General features: G+C 41.6%; 1 protein-coding gene across 3 annotated transcripts in view; it reads right to left on the bottom strand.

Moving 5' to 3' along the window:
• CCDC186 (coiled-coil domain containing 186) overlaps nucleotides 1-24,552 on the bottom strand; it is a 53,562-nt gene extending 29,010 nt beyond the window's left edge. The window contains exons 1-3 of one of the 3 annotated variants that reach the window (XM_060171244.1): nucleotides 24,531-24,552; nucleotides 9,760-10,446; nucleotides 1,572-1,698 (exon numbers count right to left, since the gene is read on the bottom strand). In XM_060171244.1, the coding sequence (XP_060027227.1) occupies nucleotides 1,572-1,698; nucleotides 9,760-10,412 (780 nt within the window). In that variant the 5' untranslated portion in view covers nucleotides 10,413-10,446; nucleotides 24,531-24,552. Of the gene's footprint in view, nucleotides 1-1,571; nucleotides 1,699-9,759; nucleotides 10,447-11,829; nucleotides 11,979-23,952; nucleotides 24,141-24,530 lie in introns of those variants that run through there. The other 2 variants (XM_007519973.3, XM_016186815.2) reach the window with 2 other exon arrangements.
• Nucleotides 24,553-25,118: the final 566 nt, after the last annotated feature.

The raw sequence follows: 25,118 nt of genomic DNA, 5'->3' as shown, positions 1-25,118 counted from the left end.
TTTGCCTCCAGGGTTATTGCTGGGGCTCAGTACTGGCACTATGAATCCACTGCTAGTGGAGGCCACTTTTTCCCCATTTTTCTTGGACAGGGCAGAGATTAAGAGAGGAGAGGAAATAGAGAAGGGAAGAGGAAGCTAAGACACCTGCAGACCTGCTTCACCGCTTGTGAAGTGACATTCCTGCAAGTAGGGAGCCAGGGCCTCAAAACCAAGATCTTTGTGCAGGTCCTTGCTTAGCCAGATGCGCTACCACCTGACATGATCTTTCCAATAGAGAAAGAACAGCCATTTCAACAGACAGCTCCTGACACGACTGACAGCCACATACAAAAGAATGAAGTTGGACTCTAAATTTAAAAGAAGTCAAGATCTACATTGAAAGGTCAAATTAAAAAACTTTTAAAGGAACACACTGGAGTACATCTTTGGAATCTTGGATTTGACTTGTAAACACTGATGAATGGACGTAACAGAAATAAAACAGTGAACATGGACAACATAGGTACTCGGCGGACATGCATACAACACACATGAGGTCTGAGGCTCCACCTCCGTCACTGCATGTGCCGGGGTGTTATTATTCTCGTGTCCCTCTCCTCTCCCTCTCAGAAACTAATCTTTACAAAAATGGGATTCTCACTATAAAAAAACATTTTAATAGTTATGTAAAAGATATTTTTAAAAGGCCAAAACTGGGGGCCGGGTGGTAGCACAGTGGGTTAAGTGCACAAGGCGCAAAGCGCAAGGACCGGCAGAAGGATCCTGGTTCCAGCCCCCAGCTCCCACCTGCAAGGGAGTCGCTTCACAGGCAGTGAGGCAGGTCTGCAGGTGTCTATCTTTCTTTCTCCCCCCCTCCTCTCTCCATTTCTCTCTGTCCTATCCAACAACGACAACATCAATAACAACAATAATAATGACCACAACAATGGTAAAAAAAAAAACAAACCACTGTAACAAAAGGGAAAAAATGGCCTCCAGGAGCAGTGGATACTTGGTGCAGGTACCGAGCCCCGGTAATAGCCCAGGAGGCAAAAAAAAAAGGGCAAAACACAAAAAGATGTTCAACTTCATTTATTAATCAAGCAAAATGAAAACAGGTGAAATATATATATAACGCAATAGATCCAAGATTATTACATTTTAACATGTAACCAACATGAAAAATTGAGGTTTCCCTAACTGGTAAAATTTTTGCCAAATCAAATCTTTTTCTTTTCAGACTTCCATACATAAAAAATAAGAGAGCTATGGCAATATATTATAGGATATAGTTAACATGTCATATAAAACTAAATTCACATAAAATTAAATCAGGTAGTAAGTCTTACTTCACAAAAAATATGCTTTATAAAGCAATCCCCTGTATTTAAAATACAATTTAATTACAGAACTTCAATTTACACACAACTTTTCAGACACTTTTTATTCAATGAAGTTACAGAGGGTTTTTTTTTATTATTTATAAGATGGAAGTATTGATAAGACCATAGGCTAGGAGGGGTATAACTCTACAGAATTCCCACCACCAGAACTCCGTATTGACAGAGTTTTGAAAGCCTTTTCCTTTTTACCTGTTTAATTATGCCTATATGCTGCTTCTCTGTTTCTGTTCTTTTTTTCAATTCTTCTCTTAAATCGTCTTTCTCTGAACAAATATCTAAGATGAGTTCCTGATGTTTCTTATTTTCTTTAATTAACCTAAATATAAAAAGGGAAATATAAGCAAAGCAATTCAAAATGTGTAAGTGGAGTATGATTTGTTTATAAATTAAGGTACAGATACTAAAGCTTAAGAAGTGAACACATGTCTGATTTCTTTCTAACGCCGTAATACGTAGACCTACCAAAACATTCTTTGATCCCCTGGGCTGTTAACATTTTACTAGGAAGTTGTCCATTTCAAATCAAGTGAACTGAAGCCACACTCTTTTATATTTACACTTCTGGACATCAACTATGTACTTCATTCATTCAGATCAGCTGTTCCCAACCAGAAGCAACTTTGTCCTCTAGACCAGGGGCCTCCAGTGGGTGTAAGCCAGTAAAGTTACTAAAGATCCCTGAACACACAGGACAGTCTCGCCTCTATTCATGTCTGCTCGCCAAATAAGTTTGAACTTTAGAAATCTTGCTTAGGAGGGCAAGGTGGTGGCGCACCTGGTCAGGCACACACATTACAGCTGGCAAGGACCCAGGTTCAAGCCCCAGGTCCCCACCTGTGAGGGGGAAGGTTCACAAGTGCTGAAGCAGGGCTGTCTCTCTGTCTCTTTCCCTTTCTCTATCTCCCCCACTCCGCTCAATTTCTCTGTCTCTATCCAACCATAAAAATAAAATGTTATAAAAAAGAAATCTTGGGGGTCAGTGCAGTGGGTTAAAGTGCACATGACGCAAAGCGCAAGGACTGGTGCAGGGATCCTGGTTCAAGCCTCCAGGCCCTCACCTGCAGGGGGGGGTTGCTTCACAGGCAGTGAAGCAGGTCTGCAGGTGTCGCTCTCTCTCTCCCCTTCTGTCTTCCCCTCCTCTCTCCATTTCTCTCTGTTTTATCCAACAACAACAGCTATAACAAAACAATAATAACAACAACAAACAACAAGAGCAACAAAGAGGAAAAAACAGCCTCCAGGAGCAGTGAATTTTGCAGGCACTGAGCCCCAGCAATAACCCTGAAGGCAAAAAAAAAAAAATCTTGCTTAAGGAACAGACACTGGGGAACCTGGTTAAAATACACACATTACAATGTGCGCCCAAGTTCAAGTCCCCACCTGCATGGGGGAAGCTTCATGAACAGTGAAGTAATGCTGTAGGTGTCTGTCTCTCTGTTCTTTTCTATCTCCCCATTCTCAATTACTCTGTCTCTATCCAAAACAAATAAAAATTAATTTAAAAAAATTTTTGCTTTAGACTTTATGTCTGTTTTAAGGATATTGTGGTGAGATGATGAGTGATCAGTGCAAGGTAACAAAAGTTTAAGCAGAAATGTACTAACAAATTCCCTTAAAAAAATTTAATAAAACCTGTGGTCCAGGAGGTGGCACAGTGGATAAAGCATTGGCCTCTCAAGCATGAGGTCCTGAGTTCAATCCCCAGCAGCACATGTACCAGAGTGATGTCTGGCTCTTTCTCTCTCCTCCTATGTTTCTCATTAATAAAAATTTTTTAAAAATTAATGAAACCTGAAAAAGTACCTACAAAGTACTCAGAACCATAAGATACTAAGAAAAATTAATAATCAATACTGCATTATAAGTAATTTATTATTTAACATTCATCACACAAGTACTATTTAGTTTGAGAACATTATTCAATATTCAAGTTAATAAAATTATTATTTTTGTTTGTTTAATGAATGCTAAGCCTTAAACCTAAAACATGGGTCATGTACAATAGCCTGTAAGTCGTTAATTAGAGATTTGGAACCAGGTCTAAAACCACAGTCCAGATCTTTTCATGTTTGAAGGTATCACCTTCACTCAACAAATGTTTCCTAAGGACCTACAACAAATGCTTTCTAAGATCTGAGATTATGTCAGCAAACTATCTCTGCCCTCACACATTCATATTTAAAGGGAGAAAATTAAACACACGCATTTACACAGTGTTGATGTCCTACTAATAACAGTAGAGCTAGAGATCAGAGTGCTGAGCTGTGACTTTAAATAAGGAAATTAAGGTAATCCTCTTTGAAGAATAAGTAAATCAGGGTGGGGTAGACAGCATAATGGATATACAAAGAAACTCTCATGCCTGAGGCACCAAAGTCCCAGATTCAATAATCTGCAAATCTGGTACCAAAAAAAAAAAAAAAAAAAGTGTGGAAAAAAAAGTGTGTGTGTGTGTTAAGTTATGCAGTCTTTGGGGAAAAAGTGTGTGTGTGTGTGTGTGTGTGTGTGTGTGTGTGTGTGTGTGTGTGTGTGTGTGTGTAAGTTATGCAGTCTTTGGGAAAGTGAAAAATGCAACATGCAAGTTTATTCAAGCCCCAACTGGCAGTCATTTGATTAAGGTATATAGTCTATTCGAACAGGCCATGGCCGGTGCGCCATGTTCCACCGCTGGGGAGCCAGAGACGACCCGAACTGCCCCTGTGGCTACAGACAGACTATGACCCACATAGTCAACGACTGCCACCTCTCCAGATTCAAAGGAGGTCTCGAAACTTTACATCAGGCTCAACCTGACGTTGTTGACTGGCTACGGAAGAAGGGCAAACGCTAGAAGAAGAAGAAGTCTATTTGTAGAAAACTAGCTGAAGTGGTCCAGGAGGTGGCACAGTGGATAAAGAATTGGACTCTCAAGCATGAGGACCATGAGTTCAATCTCTGACAACACATGTACCAGAGTGATGTCTGGTTCCTGCCCCCGCCCCAATCATTCTTCAAAGCAGTTACAGTAGCCAGACCTTCCACCTTCTGCACCCCAAATGATCCTGGGTCCATACTCCCAGCGGAATAAAGAACAGGGAAGCTATCAAGGGAGGGGATTGGATATGGAGCTCTGGGGGTGAGCAATGTGTGGAAATGTACCCCTCTTATCCTATGGTCTTGTCAATGTTTCCATTTTATAAATAAAATAATGATTTTTTTAAAAAGATAAAACTTAAAAACCGTAATTGTGGCTATAACTCAAAAGTAAACTTAAAGAGGAAGAGAAGAACAAGCCTCTATATTGTTATTCTTAAAAGTCAAAAACACATCTTTAAGAATTCTTATTTGGGGGCTGGGTAGCGGTGCTCCCAGTAAAGCATACAGTGTGCAAGGGCTTGGGTTCAAGTCCCTGGTCCCCATTTGTAGCACAGAAGCTTCATAAACAGTGAAGCACTGTTTCAGGTGGCTCTTTCTCTCCCCTCTACCCCATTAACTTCTCAGTGCTAGCAAATAAAAAGAAAACTTTGATGAGCTTAGAACTCTAACAGACCCCTCTCCCCACCACTACTGGTCACTTTCATGAGGAACATTATCATAAGACCTTTTGTGGGCCTCTCCAGGGCCTTGCCCCTACTATAAAGTAGCCATGGTAAGGAATGCCCCACTTTCCAAAGGGAGGCTGGATCATCCTATTCTGCCACTCGAGGAAGACTGGACCTGAATTGAGTACAGCCTAGAATGTGCCCAGCTGTGACCATGGACTGCAAACTCAGGTGCTAAAAATCAATATGCATGGTCCCTGGGTCACACTGATATGGTAAATAGTTAATTCTAATTATGTATTTTTCTTCAAGTTTTTCCCCACTGAACATAGGCATTGACAGGTTGATCCATACTCCCAGCCTGCCTCTCTCTTTCCCTAGTGGGGCAGTGTTCTGGGGAATCAGAGCTCCAGGACACATTGGTATGGCTGTCTGTCCAGGAGAGTCTGGTTGGCATCATGCTAGCATCTGGAACCTGGTGGCTGAAAAGAGAGTTAACATATTAAGCCAAACAAGTTGTTGACTAATCATGAACCTAAAGGCTGGAGTAGTGCAGATGAGGAGTTGGGGGGGTCTCTGTTTTGTAGATAGCTAGTAGGCATATTTTAGTTATATTCCAAAGGGCCTGTGGCTATACTAGTTTTTTTTTTTTCCCCTGAGCCTGAAATCTGATATGCAGGTGGATCCAAGTTATTGTCTAGGGAGATGATATCATGGCTGGAAAAAGGCCCAGAAAGCTGGATCAGGGAAGAAAGTAGCTCCCAAATATGGGAAAGGTATATAAATATTGTTGACTGTAAAGCCCATCGATTTGATGTGATCTGGGGCCCATATTCAGCTTAGGAGCCTATGTGACCTCTGCATCCCTGTAGATCTGAGCTCACATTCTGTGGTCATGAGTAGGAACATTCCAAGCTGCCCCAATAGCAGACAGTAGTTATAGAGCTAATAGTCAACCCACATCTATGACCTTGGGAGAACTAACTGCAGTTTCCGATGGGGGGAATGGGGACACAGAACTCTAGTGGTGGGAATGGTATGAAATTGTACCCCTGTTATTTTGTAATTTTGTAACTCACTGATTAAAAAAAAAAAAAAAGGAAAAAGGGCCACTGGGAGCAGTGAAATCACTGTGCAGGCACCTAGGCCCAGCAATAACCCTGGCAGCAAAATATATAATAAATAAATAAAATAATAAGAAATCTTGGTGGATGTTAGACAGTAACACAGATGATAAAAAAACAGAATGCATGCATAAACAAACACATCTTAAAATAGTTGACTTGATAAAAAATTAAATCCAAAGGAACTAAAATGTAGTTTTCTTTATTGAAAATTTAATGAAAGCAAAGCTAAAGAAACCAGTTGTTTGAGAGTCACCTGAGTCACCAAGAATTTTATTTTTAAACTAATGATTTGCATAACCAAAGAGTCAATGAGATGATACAGCTGGCTTTTTTTTTTTTTTCCCACTCCTTAACAGCCACCCAACAATCCTATCCAGTATCTCCCTTGTCACCCAGATGACAAAGCTTTTGACTGGAAGAGACTGACTTGGCCAACAACTCACAGTCTGCAAATGGCAGTGAGAATCTTCCAAACCTGGGCTTCTGACCCCACCCAACCTCCCATTTTGCCACTCATTGTTTACAAGGTGAAGTGAAGCAAAGCAAGAGGAGTAACTAACTCATTCTGCATAACCACACTGTAAAATTCTCTGAGGCCAGACTAGCTGCGTTTACATGTCACTTTTTCCAGTCACTAATATGTGATGTTGAGCGAGTTAATCTCTCTGTGCTTCTGCTACTTCACCTGTACAATGAGAATGAGTTCACACCACTGTTAGGAGGATTCCACAAGCTAGTACTTGTAAAGCTGTAGGCACAAAATTAACAGCATTAAGCATTTGCTTTTATCGTTATCAGATGGGGGCCAGGCAGTGGTGCACCTGGTTAAGTGCACACATTACAGTGTGCAAGGATGTAAGTTTAAGCCCTGGTCCCCACCTGTCGGGGGAAAGCTTCACAAGTGGTGAAGCTGGGCTGCAGGTGTCTATCTGTCTCTTTCCCTCTCTACCTCCCTCTCAATTTCTCTCTCTAGCCAATAATAAATAAATTAATTAAAAAATAAAAAGAAATGCTCAACCCTTGGGATTTCTATGAGAAGCATGGACAAAATGAAAAGAGACACTAGGGATAAACTATAGGAGAAGGTTTAAAAAAAAAAAAAAAAAGATTCAGATAGCCATAACATGAGGAAGTCACTCTGAAAAGCAAGACTGAAAATAACTCATGGTTCAAATACAAAATGAAATCATTCATTTCTGAGTGGGAGGAGCATTCACTGGAGCAGTATCAGCAAAGGCCTGGGAGTCCGAGGTATCTGTACTTTCATATTCACAGTGACATTACTCAGCACAGCCAAAAACTTGCTTTCAAGAAGGAGCCCAAATGTTCAACAATGAATGATAAATTTTTTTTTAAAAAATGTGGCATACATATAATGGAATATTATTCAGCATTTTTTTTTATTTTTTTTTTTATTATTTACTAATGAGAAAGATAGGAGTAGAGAGAAAGAACCAGACATCACTCTGGCATATGTGCTGCCGGGGATCGAGCCCAGGACCTCATGCTTGAGAGTCCAAAGCCTTATCACTGCGCCACCTCCCGGAACACTATTATTTAGCTTTTAAAAGGAAATTCTGACACGTTATACACCGTGGGTGAACCTTCACTTGCTAAGTGAAATAATTAGAGTAAAGGGGATGAAAATTTTATAGAAACTGACTATGCAACAATGTGATTACACTTAACATTTCCAAACGTCACATTTAAATTTCAAATGGTTAAGATGGAAATTTTATGTTGGGTGTATTTTATTTATTGAAATGAAAAAGGGACGGAATGGTGTATTTTCTTCAGTTATCTCTATGTAGATGACTATGCATATCCGTCCCACTGAAAAATAATAATAGAAAAATCTGCAAGTGTCATTTTTTTAAAGAAAGGAGAAGTCTGGGGGCCAGGATACAGAACACGTGTCTTGGCCTAATTGAGACCCTAGTTCAGTATCAATCACATGGGTTCACCATGCTCAGCACCGCGGTTGGTGGAGCAGCTGTTGTGTTTATCCTCTTTCCCTCTCTCTTTTAAAAACAAAAACAAGAAAGTCGGACTGGGGAGAACATTCAGCAGTGGTATCATCCCTGGGTGAGGCCTTGATCATTCCCAGTGGCACATTATAAAGAGCGAACTAGTCTGTATTTCAGGGAAGGCTAGCTTGCTCCATTTTCTTACCTAAAGTTTATAAGAGAGGTGACCCAGGAGGTGGTGTGGCAGATGAGATTGGGCTCTCAAGCATGAGGTCTCAAGTTCAAGCCCTGAAGTGTACCAGGAGTGAAGCTCAGGTTCTTTCGCTCTCATTATAAAACAAATCTTTTGGGTGACAGTAGACAGCATAATGGTTATGCAAACAGACTCCCATGCCTGAGGCTCCGTCCAAGTCCCAGGTTCAATCCCCCACACCACCATAAGCCAGAGCTGAGCAGTGCTCTGGTTAAAAAAAAAAGAAAGAAAGAAAAAAAATTAGAGAGAGAAAAAAATCTTTTTTTTTTTTTAAGTGGGAACCAAGCGGTGATGCACTTAGTTAAGTGCACACATTACAGTGAGCAAGGACTTGGGTTCAAGTCCCTGGTCCCCACCTGCAGGGGGAAAGCTTCACAAGTGGTGCAACAAGTCTACAGGTTTCTCAGTCTCTCTCCCTATTTTCCCTTCCTTTCTCAATTTTTCTCTATCTTTATACAATAATAAATATAATTTTTTAGAAAGTGGGGATGGGGGGCCAGGTGGTAGTACACTGGTTTAAACACACATAATATGAAGCGCAAGGACTGGCACAAGGATCCCAGTTCAAACCCCTGGCTCCCATCTGTAGGGGGTCGCTTTGCCAGCGGTGAAGCAGGTCTGCAGGTATCTATCTCTCTCTCCCCCTCAGTGAGGACTCAATTTCTCTCTATTCTACCCAACAACAAGAATAACAAAAAAACTTTTATCAAAGAGTACAAAAATATACATCAATTACACATATAAAACTAGAACAGAAATACTATTAGGAAAAGATAAAATAAAATTAAAATAGGAATTAACTTCAGAAAGCCCAAGAGCAATCTAAAAATAAAGTGTCCTCATTTACTTAATGATAATCCATCAATTACTCTGTTCTCTAAATTTTAATTTTTTAATCTAATGAATTTGCAGTGGAGATTTTAAGAAAAAAAATCGAATTGTATATAACTTCTCATTTTCTTTTAAGATTTATTTATTTATTTGATAGGCCACAGAAATGGAAAGGGAAGAAGGGATAGTGAGGGAGAGAGAAAGACATCTGCAGCACTGTTTTCACTGCTTGTGAAGCTTTCCCCACACAGGTGGGGGTGGGGACTTGAACTCAAGGTCCTTGCACAAGATAGCATGTATGCCAGCCAGGTGTACCACGACCAGGTCCTATCATTTCCTTTTTAAAAGTCTTGATTTTGATAGCATTATGCTCTACATACTTTTCAAACTAAAACAAACAAAAAGAGTTGTTTTCATAAAATTTTCAGATCTTTAATGAACTAACACTATTTAATAAAATATTCCTTCAGGCCTATTAAATAACTAGACAAATGAAACATGTATCAAATATTCAATAAATATACATTTGTTGATCAGCTTTTTCTGTGTATAACTCTACTGTGGAACTGAAAATAAACAAAATGGTACCTTCTTTTTAAAAGTCAGTCTCTAGTCCCTTGGGAGGAAAAAAAATGACCTGAAATAATTAAAAAACAACAACAACAACAAAACACTTACTTCTTTATGGTATGTTCCTGCTGCAAATACTTATCTTGCACACACTTTTCAATCATAACTAGTGCATGTTCGCCCTTATTCATTCCATTTGGTATTCGGTGGTCTGCAAACTCCGTAGATAAGAGCTCAGATTCTATTTCTTCCAATAAATCCTCTGATGCTGAAACACTCTTTATTTTTGAAATAAGTTTCTTGGTACAGTCTGTATCATAGGGGCTTTCTGAATAAGTCTTCTGATTAGCTGCTTCTGGAAATGTAGATGACCTTAATTCCGCCAATATTTGCGTTACTGTCTGTTCGGTTTCACTTGATTTTGAAACTTGCTTTGTAAAATCCTCACTAGGAAAACTGGCTATTTGTTCAGGGCTTTCTGGGCACATGTCTGTTTTGGTACAAGAATCCTCACCCCCACCATGATTTGGAAGGTAAGTTTCCTGTGCTTCGATTTGACTGTCTTGATCAACGGACTGACATAAATCACAGTTTAATGGCATCAGTTTGGAGTCAGTTTCAGCGCTGCTGTTTTCATCACCAGAAAACAAGTTGCAAGAGTTTTCTTGGGACTCTAATGCTATCCCAGTATTTTTATCAGAAGAAATGGAGGCTATGTTCTCTGTCTCTGACATAGTGATTGGCACCAACTCGCTCTGCATTTCTTCAAACCTGCTCCTGCTCTTCGTTTTACATCTGAGAAAATCAAAACATCAAAAGTTTACAAAAGAACAAAAAAACTTCTCTTAAACCAACACCCCAAAGGTATCTCTGCATGCATTCCATGATACCAGTGGCCAAGGTCATTAAACTTACCAGTGACAATTTTAATTTTTTCTTTCTTTTCTTTTCTTTTCTTTTCTTTTTTTTTTTTTTTTTTTTTGCCTACAGGGTTACTGCTGGGGCTTGGTGCTTGCACTACAAATCCACTGATTCTGGAGGCCATTTATTTTATTCCCTTTTGTTGCCCTTGTTGTTTATTGTTACTACTGGTGACATTGTTGGATAGGATAGAGAGAAGTCAAGAGAGATGGGGAAGGCAGAAAGAGGAAGAGAAAGATAGACACCTACAGAGACCTGCTTCACTGCTTGTGAAGCAACCCCCCCAACCCCCGCAGGTGGAGAGCTGGGGGCTTGAACCAGGATCCTTGCACTGGTCTTTGCGCTTCATGCCAGATGCACTTAACCCGCTGCCCTACTGCCCTCTTTCCTCCTCTGTCTTCCCCATCTCTCTCTATTTCTCTCTGTCCTATCCAACAAGGATATCAATAACAACAAATAATAATAACCACAACAACAGCAACAAAAGGGGGAAAAAATAGTCTCCAGGAGTAGAGGGTTTGTGGTGCAGGCACCGAGCTCCAGTGATAATCCTGGAGGCAAAAAAAAAAAGTAAAGTCTTTCCTTGAGAAAAAACAAACCAAAGGAAACAAGAAAAGACAAAAACTCGGGAACAGGACAGCCAACCCAGATGTGCCGCAACCAGTATTCTTTCTCCCAACGCAATCATAAATGACACTAGTTAAGTCTCATCTGCAGCCCGGCACACCCCCGTAAGATACTGGCTAAGAAGTGACACTAATAACCAGAAAATTAATGTATCTGAAGTTACATCTGCAGCACTGGATGGACAATATTGGCTCGTCTCTCTGTTTCTCATGTGACGCTCTCTCTTCTCACATATAATAACTAAGATGAATCTTTAAAATAAGAACCTAGGGGCCAGGTGGTGGGTGGTACACCTGGTTGAGCTCTCACATTACAGTGCTCACCAACCCAGGATCGAGCCCCCAGTCCCCACCTGCAGGGGGAAAGCTTCACAAGTGGTGAAGCAGGGCTGCAGGTGTCTGTCTCTTTCCCTTTCTACCTCCCCTCCCATCTCAATTTCTGTCTCTATCAATAATAAATTAATTAATTAAAAATAAAAATAAGTAAAATATGAGCCTACTGGTAAATACAGCAATGAAGACACTGGGATAGAAACTAGTACCAAGATGATAAAATAATGCACATTTTAAACAAACAAAAAAAAGGTTTTTTTTGAAGGGAGAACTACAACAACAAAACGCAACTGCTTACATAGATCAGGCACCCAGCGTTGAGCTGGAAGAAGTCAGGGTGTAGAGAATCCTTGACAGGAAATGTTTGTCATCCAGGCAGGAATTCAGGAAGTATCATGGTGATTTCCAAACATTCTTATCAAGAACAAATACTGTTCAGTGCAACTCAAATGAAGTCCATATGCACTAGTGTATGCCACAGAAGCAACATTTACAAAACCAAGTCAACAAAGTACTAATACACTTAATGCTGGTTATTAAGGTTACAAGTCTAGCTGTTTTCTGAAAATCACTCGACTTGAACAATTATTGCAAGAGATCAATATAAAATAATAGCTCAATGATCTTGATATAAATGGATAGCAAGTTTCCTGTGTTACATATCAACAAAGTATGTATGTGGTGGTGTGTTGAACCAAAGTAAAAGACTCTGGGGAGGGGTGGGGCTCAGGTCCTAAAACAGGATGGCAGAGGAGGGCCTAGTGGGGGTTGAACTGTCATGTGGAGAACTGAGAACCGTTACACATGTACAAACAACTATATTTTACTGTTGACTATGAACCATCAATTTCCCCAATCAGGAAAAAAAAAAATTTAAGTATGTGCATGGGCAGTTGAAGTTGGATTTAAAAAGTGGGCAGATCATATTTTTGATAGAAATGAGGAATTAAGTTCAGGTGGGAGATGTAATTACAAAAACCCAAACATAGATTACATTATGAATAAAAAAGCTCCATATTAAGTAGTTCTGTGATGGAGGTGGTTGATGGTCAAAAGAAAAGAAAAAATAAGTAAATAAAAAGGCTATGAGATCAGGTAGAATCCTCAGACTTGGATACGAGTATGTATCACTAAGGAGAACAGGGCTCTGGGAGATGGCTACACACAGGCTTGACCATGCGCTGAGCCCTATGCTCGATGCCCTGCCCCACATGGAAGCACCAACAGCTGCATCAAGAGAAGCCCACAGATGGTGGATGGTGTTTATATGTCTCTCCCTCCCTCTCAAATAATACAGAACAAAAACTGGGTTGGGGTGGCTCGCTCCTGGCACTACATTAGAAAGAGTAACAAATCACAATTATTCCAGTTGCTAGAACATAGTACGTTCTCAAGCATTTGCTGAATTAAAACACTGAAGTAATATGGTAAGAACCAGTATCTGAAAAACATCCCGGGAATGCAGACTGTGAGAATAATTCACACCAGAGAAAAGAAGGTCAGCCTGTTGGTAGTCAGACCTTCCTTCTAGGCATAAACTAAAATAAGCATCAGCCTTTCTATTCTACTCCTGTATACATAACAAACACCAAAAATAAATTATCATTAAAAGAATATGGTGATGGGCAGGGGACATGGCATCACGGTTATGCAAAGAGGCTCCAAAGTCCCAGGTTCAATACCTTACACTACCTGCCATAAGCCAGAGCTGAACAGTGCCCTGGGAAGAAGAAAGAAATAGAGAAGGGGAGCAGTGAGAAGGAAGGAAATAGCTAAGACAGTGTCCACGAGCTTTAGGTTTAATTTAGACAATAAAATTCAAATGAATGTGTGAATAAATGGCCTCATTAAGTAAGCTATATTCCCAAATCTAGTATAATGCAAATTAATATTTAAATGGATATCTGTCATCTGCAATATCTTCCCCAAAGTAATTCACTTTAAAATGTAACTCGTGATGATGTTGCTGTTGAAGGTGACATTTTAATTTAGAAATTATGAACAAGGCTGGCAAAAATAGCTCACTTACACAGTGTGCTGCTCTGCCATATATATATATGACCCAGGTTCATGTCTAGCACCAACCACACTGAAGGAAGCTTTAGTGCTGTAGTCTATCAATCTATCTTAAAAAAAAGAAAGAAAGAAAGAAGAGGGGGTCAGGTGGTGGCGCAGTGGGTTAAGCTCAAGGATCCCGGTTCAAGCCCCTGGCTACCCACTTGCAGGAGGGTCGCTTCACAAACAGTGAAGCAGGTCTGTAGGTGTTTGTCTTTCTCTCCCCCTCTGCCTCCCCTCCATTTCTCTCTGTCCTATCCTGCAACAACGACAACAGTGACAACAATAATAATAACCACAATGATAAAAACAGGGCAATCAAAAGGAAAATAAATAAATAAATAAAATATTTTTGAAAGAAAAAAATTAATGAACAGAGTGGTTTCAAATATCCCAACTAGTAAGTGCTATATCAAGTGAACTCAGAGTAGATCAAAAACTCAATGGACAGCAGATAAAGATGCTTTTAAGAGCGGGCAAACAGCTGTCAGGACAGCACACTGCTTTGCCGTATGTGCAACCCAGGTTTGAGTCTGGCCTCCACGCTACTAAAACAACAAAAAAAAGTTTCGGTGTTATGTTTCTTTTTTTTTTTTTTTTTACTCCCCCCCTTTCTCTCTGTTCCTCTGGGGGAAAAAAAAGAATGCATTTAAAAGAGTCAGACTATAAAGGTTTTGTGACTGCAAGGCACAGCATAAACAGCAATTAAGAAGAAACCTTATCATTGGAGACATTCAAGAACTCTGAGGTTCTTATCTGTCTGCCATGCCACGTCAACAGAAAGGCATTAGGCAAATATTGGTTAACTCCCATTTCATCTTCCCAGGGCTCAGTCTCCAAACTTACTCTCCACACTCCCCCTTGAATTCATCTCCTGTGACAACAAGAACCAACAACTCAGTTTGATGCCCATATTAATTACGTGTTCAAGTCAGCCATTCCTGAATTAAGAGATGGCAGACCAGTCATTTATCGCTTTGGTTTTATTAGCGTGAGAGGAGAGGGACACAGAAGGAGGCAGCACCTGAGGTTATGGAAGCCACATCATCCAGCAATGGAGAGACCTGCTAAGATGCTATGCCCCAGGGACTTAGCACTGAGAGCCATTGACTCAAGAAGAGCCCACGACCCAGAAAGATCACAAGGCAGGGCCACCCGCAGAAGTGCCATTCACCTTGACTGAAACCGGACCAAGGAACCACAGAAGACTAAACTAGCTCACACAAATACAGACTGGCAAATCACACACAATGGGAAGGAAGGAAGGAAGGAAGGAAGGAAGGAAGGAAGGAAGGAAGGAAGGAAGGAAGGAAAAGGAGCCTCTGAAATTGGTACATTTCTCCTGTCTAGAGAATGCCCATTCCTGAAGCTTTTCAGGATTATTTCTCTTGACCTTTCTTTACTTTCTTAATAAACTGTGTCCATATTTCTTAGTAAACTGCCTCCTACGACACTGAAGGTGACTGTACTCTTCTTTCCATGACATAGGTAAGAACATGAAAGGCCCAAGAAAGGGTCCTGTACTGTCAGGTAACAGTCTCACTCCTTCTCTATATTTACATTAAAATAACCACCTGAAGGGGTTGGATGGTGGTGGTGTACCAAGTTGAGCACACAACTTACAATGTATAAGGATGCTGGTTTAAGCCCTTGGTCCCCACCAACAGGTGGGGGTGAAGCAGTGCTGCAGGCATCTCCATCTCTCTCCTTCTTCCCCTTCTCAATCTCCACTCTTCCCCCTCAATTTCTAGCCAATAAGTAAAATATTGTATATATATCGACCTGCATATAAGCAGTTCTAGATGTTCTACCATAGCCTCAAATTCAAAATAGCTAAATCCAGAAACTTAGCTATAGCACCCAGAGTATCCCAGCAGGCAAATTGTTTTTATTTCTATCAAGGGTGTTATGAACCCTCTCTCTTACTTTCCTCTCGTGTTTTTTGACCAATTTCACATCTTCTGAAACTACAGCCTTTCTATTATCACTGTTCCCAGCCTGAAACCCACCCCAGACCTGGGTGCTACATACCTGGAGTCCTTGCTCTTAATCTCCCTCCACTCCTTCTTCCGGCTCTCCTTTTTTTAACTGCAGGTGAAGGAGCAAGGTTCATGGAAGGGCAGCTGACTGGAGATGGCCTCTGGGTAAGGTGTCACCCAGTTCAGAAAAGGGTCTGAAATGTGTGAAACACTGCCTCTGCTAAAAGGCAGCTGCCCTATGAAGGAGAGGAACATATCTTAGAACCAGACCATTCTTCTTTTTATTCAATCCCAGCTCTGGAACGAGGTTCAACTTTCTTCAGAAGAGTGAGTTTGTAGTTAAATTTTGTGTAGCTTGATTTGATTGTTTTTAATAATTGAAACCTGACTTAATTTCTGGAATTAAGTTTTACCTAGTAATCAAGAAATGGCAAAATAAGAAAGTATTAAGGGACTGCAGTTCAGAGGGAAGTAGAGAATATGACTGGGGGGTTTTACACAGTATAGACTCATCATGGAAAAAATAAAATAATTTCATACTTATACATCAGTGCATTCATTGATTCCTCAATAAGCTTTACCATGTTCAAAAACCTGGACTCAAGCCTCTACTCCCTACCTGCATGGGGGAATGTTTCATGAGCTGGGAAATGGGTGTGCAGGGATCTCTCTCTCTCTCTCTCTCTGTCTCTTTCTCCAGAGCACTGCTCAGCTCTGGCTTACTACTGATTCCTCAATAAACCAACTGTACTTCTTTACCAATCTTATCTCTCAACACACTGCTAAGATCCTAGTGCTTCTCTGTAACCTATCAATCCGAATGAGCCTACTCAAGGTCCCTGAACACAGTGTTCACAGTAGCATGGCCACGGTTCTAGCCTCATCTACAATGCCCTTCCCATCAGACTATCCAGAGCCTAGTCATACTTAAAGGATCAATTCTAACATACTTTTCTACAAATTTTCTCTCAAGGCAAATACAAAAATGTTTCATGTAAGTGAAAACATTTTGTTTTTGTTCACCAAGTACATTGTCCTTTTTCCTTGTGACGCTTCAAAAAAACAACCTTCTTTCTGCCTTTTAAGCTATCTCTGCACTCATGAGGAGGAACTTCATTCTAACCTGAATTAAACTCCGCAACTCCAAAGCAATACAACAGCAGCACACAACTCTGACAAATACATTTTCTACAACATTTACACATTTTTGCTTTGCAAATAACTGTGAATCCCACTGGTTTACTTGCTATCTGGGGGATTCAACAGCATTTAATGGCTCAGAACCAGATTGTAAAAAGACAAAGTGCTAGACAGTGCAGAACAACAACAACAACAAAGCTGTCTCAGAAAAAAAAAAAAAAAAGTAGAGCCCCCAACTCCCCACCTGCAGGGGTGTTGCTTCCCAAGCGTGAAGCAGGTCTGCAGGTGTCTATCTTTCCCTCCCCACTCTTCTCTCTTCCCCTTCTGTTTCTCTGTCCTATCCAACAGCAATGGAAAAAAGATATCCACCAGGAGCAGGGGAATTGCAGTATAGGCACTGAGCCCAGCGATAACCCTGGAGGCAAGAAAATAGGATGGAGAGGCAGTTTTTATAAATGCCTGAGCTTATGCCCGTTTTACATATGATCTTACCAAGTAAAGATTCAATTTAGCCTTCAAGGACAAGTACAATACTGTTGCTCAGTCATTTACCCAGCTTTTGAAAGCGCCATCATATAAACTAGCACCTGGTAATTAATTAGCTTACAAACTTAGTTTTCTGATCTTCCTTTATATTTGTAAAGGAAAAGATGAGGGATTACTGAAATTGTGTGTATATGTGAAACAAAGACACAGCCAGGAAGTAACTTCACAAGAATGAAGAGGTGGGGCTCAATGAGCTTTAAATCCATGATTAGCCAGGAGGGGAAAGTCAGCTGAATCCTCCTGTGAGCCTCCAGCAGACAATGCTGATATAGACCAATTTGGCTGCTACTCAAATATTTTCTTGGCAGGAGGGAGGCCTAGCAGCAAGGCTACTGAGGACAGAGGAGCCTAGGAATAGATTAAAAAGAAAGACTATAAAGCAGACATTTATTTACATTTTAATTAAGTGCTTGCACAAGTCAAATCCATACTCACATATACAGTGATTGCACTTATAGTATAACACCTGTTGCTTTTTTAGAGATTAAGAAATAACAGTTTACTCAACTTTTTAACAAGTCTTACTCATTAGGGGAAAATACCATATTTAAAGCACAGCAGTGTCATGAAATTCCTCTTACTTCACACACTTTTTTTTCAGAGTTGTTTCTGCTTCTGACACAGTACTACAGGACCAATTCACACTTTAAGATTGTTTCAGCGGAGTGAGAACTGGTTTCGCTCTTACTGGAGCTCATCAGCTGTAGGCAACTGGTCCAGAAACTTTTTATATCAGCTTTAAGCCAACCATTATCAGCTCTGACTCTTGTTAAGAACTCAGATTTCATTAAGCTCTAAACTATCTCCATACAAGAGCTATGTAAATAAGAAAAAAAGTTTCTAAGTACTACTTGTTTTCCTAGTAATTAGCAGTATGAGCATTAACGACAAAAAACCTTAAGCTCAAATCGCAAACACAAATTAATCCAAACCACACATAATTGGCAAATAGGATTCATACAAAAGTGCCAAGTCAGTTGCATTCCAAAGGGCCCAGACTGGACTGCGGGTACCACCATATACCAGGGCTGAGTATGTGTTCTGGCCTGTCAGTCAGTTGGTCGGTAGGTCAATCTGTCTGTGTCTTTCTCTCTAACACACACACACACACACACACACACACACACACACACACACACACACACACAAGTATGTATTAGGGATTAACTTCATGTAAGCACTATTCTGTGCTGGGAACTCAGCAGTAAATAAAACAGACATCCCTAGAGAGTTGCACTGTGGTATTGTGGAACGATATATAAAGACTCTATGTCTCATCTTTTACTCTGCAGTATTTTAATCTCAAGGTCAGCATCCCATCAGACTATATGGTACATAGCAGTATTTGAAGTTCAAAAGTAAAATCTGACCAATTTAGTATAAACAGTATCTACAACAAACTACAAATTTAAAAAATCACAAATTGTACACATTTAGTTTCAAATACCAATTGTATAATGGTTTAGATATTCCTTTGAAAGAAGGTTTTTTTAAAAAAACATATTCCTTAAATGTACTTTGAGAACAGAAAAACAAGCTGACCAGTTGTAACAAGATTCTGAAGAGCAATTAAACATCAGAAGCAGGGCGTGTGTCACAGCCTGCCCACTTGGTAGACTGAAAACTTTATCATGAGTGAGAATATGGGTTCAAGCCGCTGGCATCGCAAGAAAACATCAAAAGCAAGGGAAACTTCACTAGTTGCCCTCATGGTTATTGTTATTGTTGTCACTGCTGTTGCGTTGGGCAGGACAGAGAGAAATTGAGAGAGGAGGAGAAAGACACCTGCAGACCTGCTTCCGGCTTGTGAAGCCACCATCCCCCTGCAGGTGGGGATCCTAGGGCTCAAGCCGGTCCTTGGACTTCCACCATGGGCACTTAAGCAGCACTACTGCAGGGCCCCAAATAACTTTTCTGTGTGGTTTTCACCAATCTGGGCACTTTTTCAGAGAGAGAAAAAGGCAGAGAGGGAAGGACACCAGAGTAAGAAAGTGTCGCCTGTCATTTAAACTGAACGGCACAACTGACAAAAATAGGTACTGACTTTAAAATATAACACTTCACTGGAGAGAATAATTAAAAATAAAAATAAAATAACAGTCTTGGTGGTGTTGTTTTAATTCCCAGTACTGCATGTGCCAGAGAGACACTCTGGTGTTCTAGTTCTCTCACTCTCTTGTTCTCTCTCTCATTCTCTCTCTCTCCCTCCTCCTCATAAATACTTAAAAAGGAAACAGAATAATAGAAAATAAAAGAAGCTAAGAAACATGAAAACTTAAGTTTCACATGATGAAAATAACTTGACTGTGAAGTTTCATATAAGGTAAATTTATGCAAATCAACTTCCAGTTTTGTAAGACTAAAAAACTAACTGGCTATTCCAGTAAGTCTAAGCTAGTTCCATCAAAAAGGAGTGATGTACTTTTTAGGTAGTCATGTTCTGATTAAAACTTTAGGTAAAATTTAATTTCAATCTATCAAATTTTCTTCTCACTAGACTTTAAAAAGTTCTCAGTCCACCAGTTTCAAGTGTTAACATGAGGTCAAGGTCAGTTATCCCTAAGGGGATCTGTCTAGCTTTGTACCCAAAACTCAGGACAGAGTACTAAAGTACACGCACTGTCATCAAAAATGTGTGTTTAAGAGACAAACTCAAGCCAGTCAGTGCAACAGGACACACACACACACACACACACACACACATACACACACACACACACACACGTGGGCAGGGGACCAGGGATGCCTCAATACATGTCTTTGGCTTCCTTGGACCACAGGGGAGTTCCATGGATAGCAAGAAAAGGAACTCTACAGATGGTGAAGTTGTGCTTTGGTCTCTCTCTCCCCTCACCTCTCTTCTCTCTCCCTGTCCTTAATCTCAAAATACAAGATAAAAAATAGGGTGGGAAGGCTCAGTAGTATTGTACATGCACAGAGTCCTAGGTTTATTTCTGGGCACCATATTAAAAACAAATTTTTAAGTACACATTGTCAAGTTAAATATCTTAGACCCCTACAGTTTTATAAGTTCAGTAATTTTTAAGGGTAAGGTAAGTGGGTTATTTTGTCTACTCTGCAGTGTTAAGGCCTCCCAGATATGAGATTTCATCACTCCAAAACAACTTTTCCATTCAAATAGAGTGTGAGAGAAAGAGCACAGCACCAGAGCTTCCCTATGCCAAGGCACTCCCTGTGCTGCTGGAGGTCAAACCTGGGCCACGCAGTTATCAAGGCTTGCACCTTGCCCCGTGAGATATCTCTCTAGCCCACAGACGGTTATTTATGCCATTCATTCATTCATGCCCCAACTGCTATACTAAAATGAATACTAAGTATATCATTTACAATATTCTAAGCATGATGAGATGTTCATAAGAAATTCAAAAGTCTATTTTTATTTAAAGGTAGAGATAAGGAATCAAAGAGGGTGGGGGCAGATAGCACAATGGTTATGCAATGAGACTCTCATGCCTGAGGCTCCAAGGCTCTGGTTCAATCCCCCACCAACATAAACCAGAGCTGATCAGTGCTCTGGTTAAAAAAAAAAAGGGGGGGGGGGGAGTCGGGCTGTAGTACAGCGGGCTAAGCGCAGGTGGCGCAAAGCACAAAGACCGGCATAAGGATCCCGGTTCGAACCCCGGCTCGCCACCTGCAGGGGAGTCGCTTCACAGGCGGTGAAGCAGGTCTGCAGGTGTCTATCTTTCTCTCCTCCTCTCTGTCTTCCCCTCCCTCTCTCCATTTCTCTCTGTCCTATCCAACAACAACAACAATAATAACTATAACAATAAAACAACAAGGGCAACAAAAGGGAAAAAAATAAATAAAATAAATATTTAAAAAAAATTTTTAAAAAGATAAATTTTTTAATTAAAATTTTTTTCTATTATCTTTATTTATTGGCTAGAGACAGAAATCAGAGGGAAGGGGAAGGTAGAGAGGGAGAGAGAGGAGGAACAGAGGGACGGAGAAAGAAAAAGACCTGCAGAACTGCTTCACCACTAGTGAAGCTCAAACCTGGGTCCATGTGCATTGTAATGTGCGCTCAATCAGGTGTGCCACCAACCAGTCCCAAACTTTATTCTTTAGAAGAAAAAAAAATAGGGCTTTGGGTTAAAGTTTTTAAATTATTATTATTGATTCATGAGAAATGACAGGAGAGAGACAAAGAACCAGACATCACTCTGGTACATGTGCTGCCGGGGACTGAACTCAGGACCTCATGTTGGAGAGTCCGATGCCTTATCCACTGCACCACCTTCCGGACCATGGGGTTAAGGGTTTTTTGACATGAAAACTATTAGATGAATTTGAAAACTTAGTGCAGATTACTAATCATTCTTCAAACTAAAGAATTTTTAATTTTTCTCTTCCTTTTATTTATTTTTTACCTGAGCACAGCTCAGCTATGGCTTATGGTAGGGTAGGGGTTTGGACCCAGGGACTCTGTGGAGTCTCAGCCATGACTTATTCTATGTAACCACTGTTACACTGTGCTCCCCCACCCAATGCTTTTTTTTTTTTTTTTAACCAGAGCACTCACTACTCAGCTCTGGCTTATGGTGGTGTGGAGGGATTGAACCTGGGACTTCAGACCTTCAGGCATGAGAGTCTCCCTGAATAACCATTATTCGATCTACCTCCACGACCCCCCCCCCATGATTTTTCTAAATCTCTAATGTTATCTTAATCAATCACCTCTCCCTCAAAAGTTGTTTGCATTGCTTTACCTCCACTCCACATGGCAGTATGTGACTGCAAACAGAGTTATTGTTTGTTTTGGCCTCCTGGGTTATTGCTGGGGGTTGGGCACCATGGATCCACCACACCTGGAAGCCATTTTTTCCCATTTTATTGGATATGACAGAGAGAAACTCAGAGGGAGGGGAAGGAGGAAAAGATAGGGAGAAAGACAGACACCTGTAGACCTGCTTCACAGCTTGTGAAGGGGCTCCCCACTTGCATGAGGAGCCACGGGCTCCAGCCCAGAACCTTGCACAGGTCCTTGTGCTTCCTACTATGTGCGCTTAGGGCAGTGCGCCAGCACCCTGCCCCCAAATAGATGTTTTTAAACTGAACTTACTAAGCAATCATCAACTAAGCTGTTACTGTATGGCATCAAAGGACAAGGAGTTTATGGGGAAGGAACAAAAGGCAAAGCATAGCTACTGTGCTATATATACACCACTCCCTTAGTGTTAGCAGCACTGCGGACTAAAATATCAATTACTCTTCAGTTGCCACTGTTTAAAGAAATAGTTTACAAGCAGGTACTTGAAAGCAGGTAAGGTCCCAAGAAGAGTAAAAACAGGGCCAGGGAGACAGCACAAAGGGCTTGCATGTGAGCAGTCTCGGATCAGCACCTGCCATCATCATATGCCTGAGCTAAGCAGTTCGGGTGGAAAACCAAAACAGATTAGCACAGACCACTACACATTTCCAAGTAAATTCTTCAGTAATCAGAGACTCGCCTAATAACAAAGCAAAATTTTTCAGGTCTTAACACTGCAAGATTTGTGAATTATCCAACATTTTCACTGAATTTAAAATGTCATAAAAATTCAAAATATGTCTATCATCACTGTTTCCTTTGCCCAAGAAATAACAAAAAGCAGCTCTACTGAGATATATTCCAGGAGACAGTTCGATTTCACTTTCAATATCTGTTGAAGTTTAATCTTTCCCAGAAGATCAGCACTCAAATGAGACGGTGTAGACAGGAGTCGGAAAGGTTACTCACACAATGATCAAATCTAGACACTTTCGAGGCCATGTTAAAGAATTATTACAGTATACCTCTTTAAGCGCTTTTCCATTGACTTACTGCACATTTTCATCAGGAAGAAGAAAAAAAACAATCAGCCTGTCACTTTGGAATTTAAAAAAAAAAAGCACCAAGTGAGCATTCCCTGCACAGGGTGAAAATGCCAAATGTCTATGATCATACAGCACAATTTCCGTACACGATGTAATTCTTATAGGTAAGAAAGACACTTAGAGAGGCAGATTCTAACCCACACGCTCCGACTCCAAATCCAGGCCTTTCCCCTCTAAATAAAATCAAGATTTGACTATTACCCGAAGTTATCCAATTGCTAACACCTGGGCCAAACTACTCCCTGCACCGATCCCCAAAATCACTAAAAATGCAAGGGGATTTATTACCATTTTATGTGCTTGAAAGCGACAGGCATTTGAAGTTTTCATCCTTACCAGCCAAGGTTCGCCAAGGGCTTTGATGGATGTCCTTGGAAGAAGGAAAGGCGAACTAAGAACCCACAACAGTCTCTCTCTTTTTCTCCTACCCACAGTTCCAAAGACTGATCTGAGTTCCTTAAAAATCACTATAATGGAAGTGCTTGGCAGAAGCGGGAAAAGTCGCCACAACGGTGAACATGAAACACACCACCGTCGACTTGGAGACCAGAGAAACCCGGGGCCGAGCCTGCGAAGGGTCGCAGAGCAGGTGGGGCTGCCCCGCGCCCCGGGCCCAGCGCGGCCGCTCCGCAGGAATCACACGGCCCCCGCCGCCTCCCCTCGGCGCACGGGACACCGGGGAGGAAGCGGGGAGAAGGAACCCCCAAGTCCTCTCCCGCCATGCTCACCGGCCTCAACCCCCTAGAGGAACCCTGAGCTGAGCCGGACGTGCAGCACCTCGCTCCAGCGCGAAGCCCCCTCCCCCCCGCCCGTCGGGCACTCACCCCACTTGGCACCTCTATCGAGGCCGCTGCAGCTCAAGGGCCAACTTCTCCATAGCGGGGTCTGACAGACCGCGAGACAGAGACCCGACGGCTATGGGGAGCAAAGCAGACACAGCGCAGCACCCCCGCGCGGTTGCCCTGAAGCCCCGCGGAACTGACACATCAACAAAGATGGCGGCGTCGCTGGAACCGGCCGGGCTACAGCTGAGGGGGCGGGGCTCCCCGGGGGAGCCAATCATCGCGGCGCGGACATATGACGCAACGCACCCGGGGGCCAGTGTCAGCGCTCCGCAGTGGGCGGAGCCGGAGCCGCGCCTCCTGGGCTTTGGGCCGGACCCCTCGCACGCCCAGACTCCGGGAGTTGAGACCCGCCGGGTCGCCCACGCGTGGACCAGACAGAGCCAGCCGGCTCTGCTGCGCTTAGCCAGTCTTGCCATGCTCGCCTCTCCCGACCCAAGCAGGTTCTTTTCTTTAGATGTCACTCCTACTCACTTTTTGGCCCTTCCTTAGATTAGTCATGGGTATAAAACAATAAAAGAGAATTGAAGATCGTGACTTCCCAGCATTGATGCACAAACCTGGCAGCTGATGCGAGCGGAGGTAACAGGAGTAGCCGGCCTGCCTGTCTGACACTGCCACCCTGGGAAGAGAATCTGGGGGTTTCCATAACACCGCGCTCCTGTCCACCATCCACAGCCATTGTTTAATAATAAACAAACTCTCTCGGTGAGTTCATCAGCCTGTGAGCGCCAGGAACGCGGGCGGGGAGTGGCCACGCCGGGTGTGATACTCGGGAAGCCTCTCCTGAATTCGCAGTGATGTGGAATTTAGTTGCCTAATCGGCCTGAAAAAATTGGGTGAGCATTTGGAGGTTTTGCACACCTGGTCTGTTCAGTGAAGGACTGTCCTCCATTTAGGATTTCTTCTTCTTTTTTTTTTATATTCTCAGGAGCAGCTCAAGCGTGAAACCAATTCTGATAGCTAGTCAATGCAAGAGTTTGCAAAGCAAAGCTGGTTGTGAAAATTTCTCTGATGTTTATTGCGGGGTGCACACATACACAAAAGTCACTGAAAAGGTGGAAGGCAAGTGCTGGATGATTTAGCTCTTTTCTGGAGTATAGATAATTAAAGCATAACAATTTGGGAAAAAATAATCAAATTTTCGG

Source organism: Erinaceus europaeus, chromosome 14, assembly GCF_950295315.1.
Source record: "Erinaceus europaeus chromosome 14, mEriEur2.1, whole genome shotgun sequence".
NCBI lineage: Eukaryota > Metazoa > Chordata > Mammalia > Eulipotyphla > Erinaceidae > Erinaceus > Erinaceus europaeus.
The sequence above is the reverse complement of the archived record's forward strand: the minus strand, read 5'-3'. Positions and strand labels throughout refer to the sequence as shown.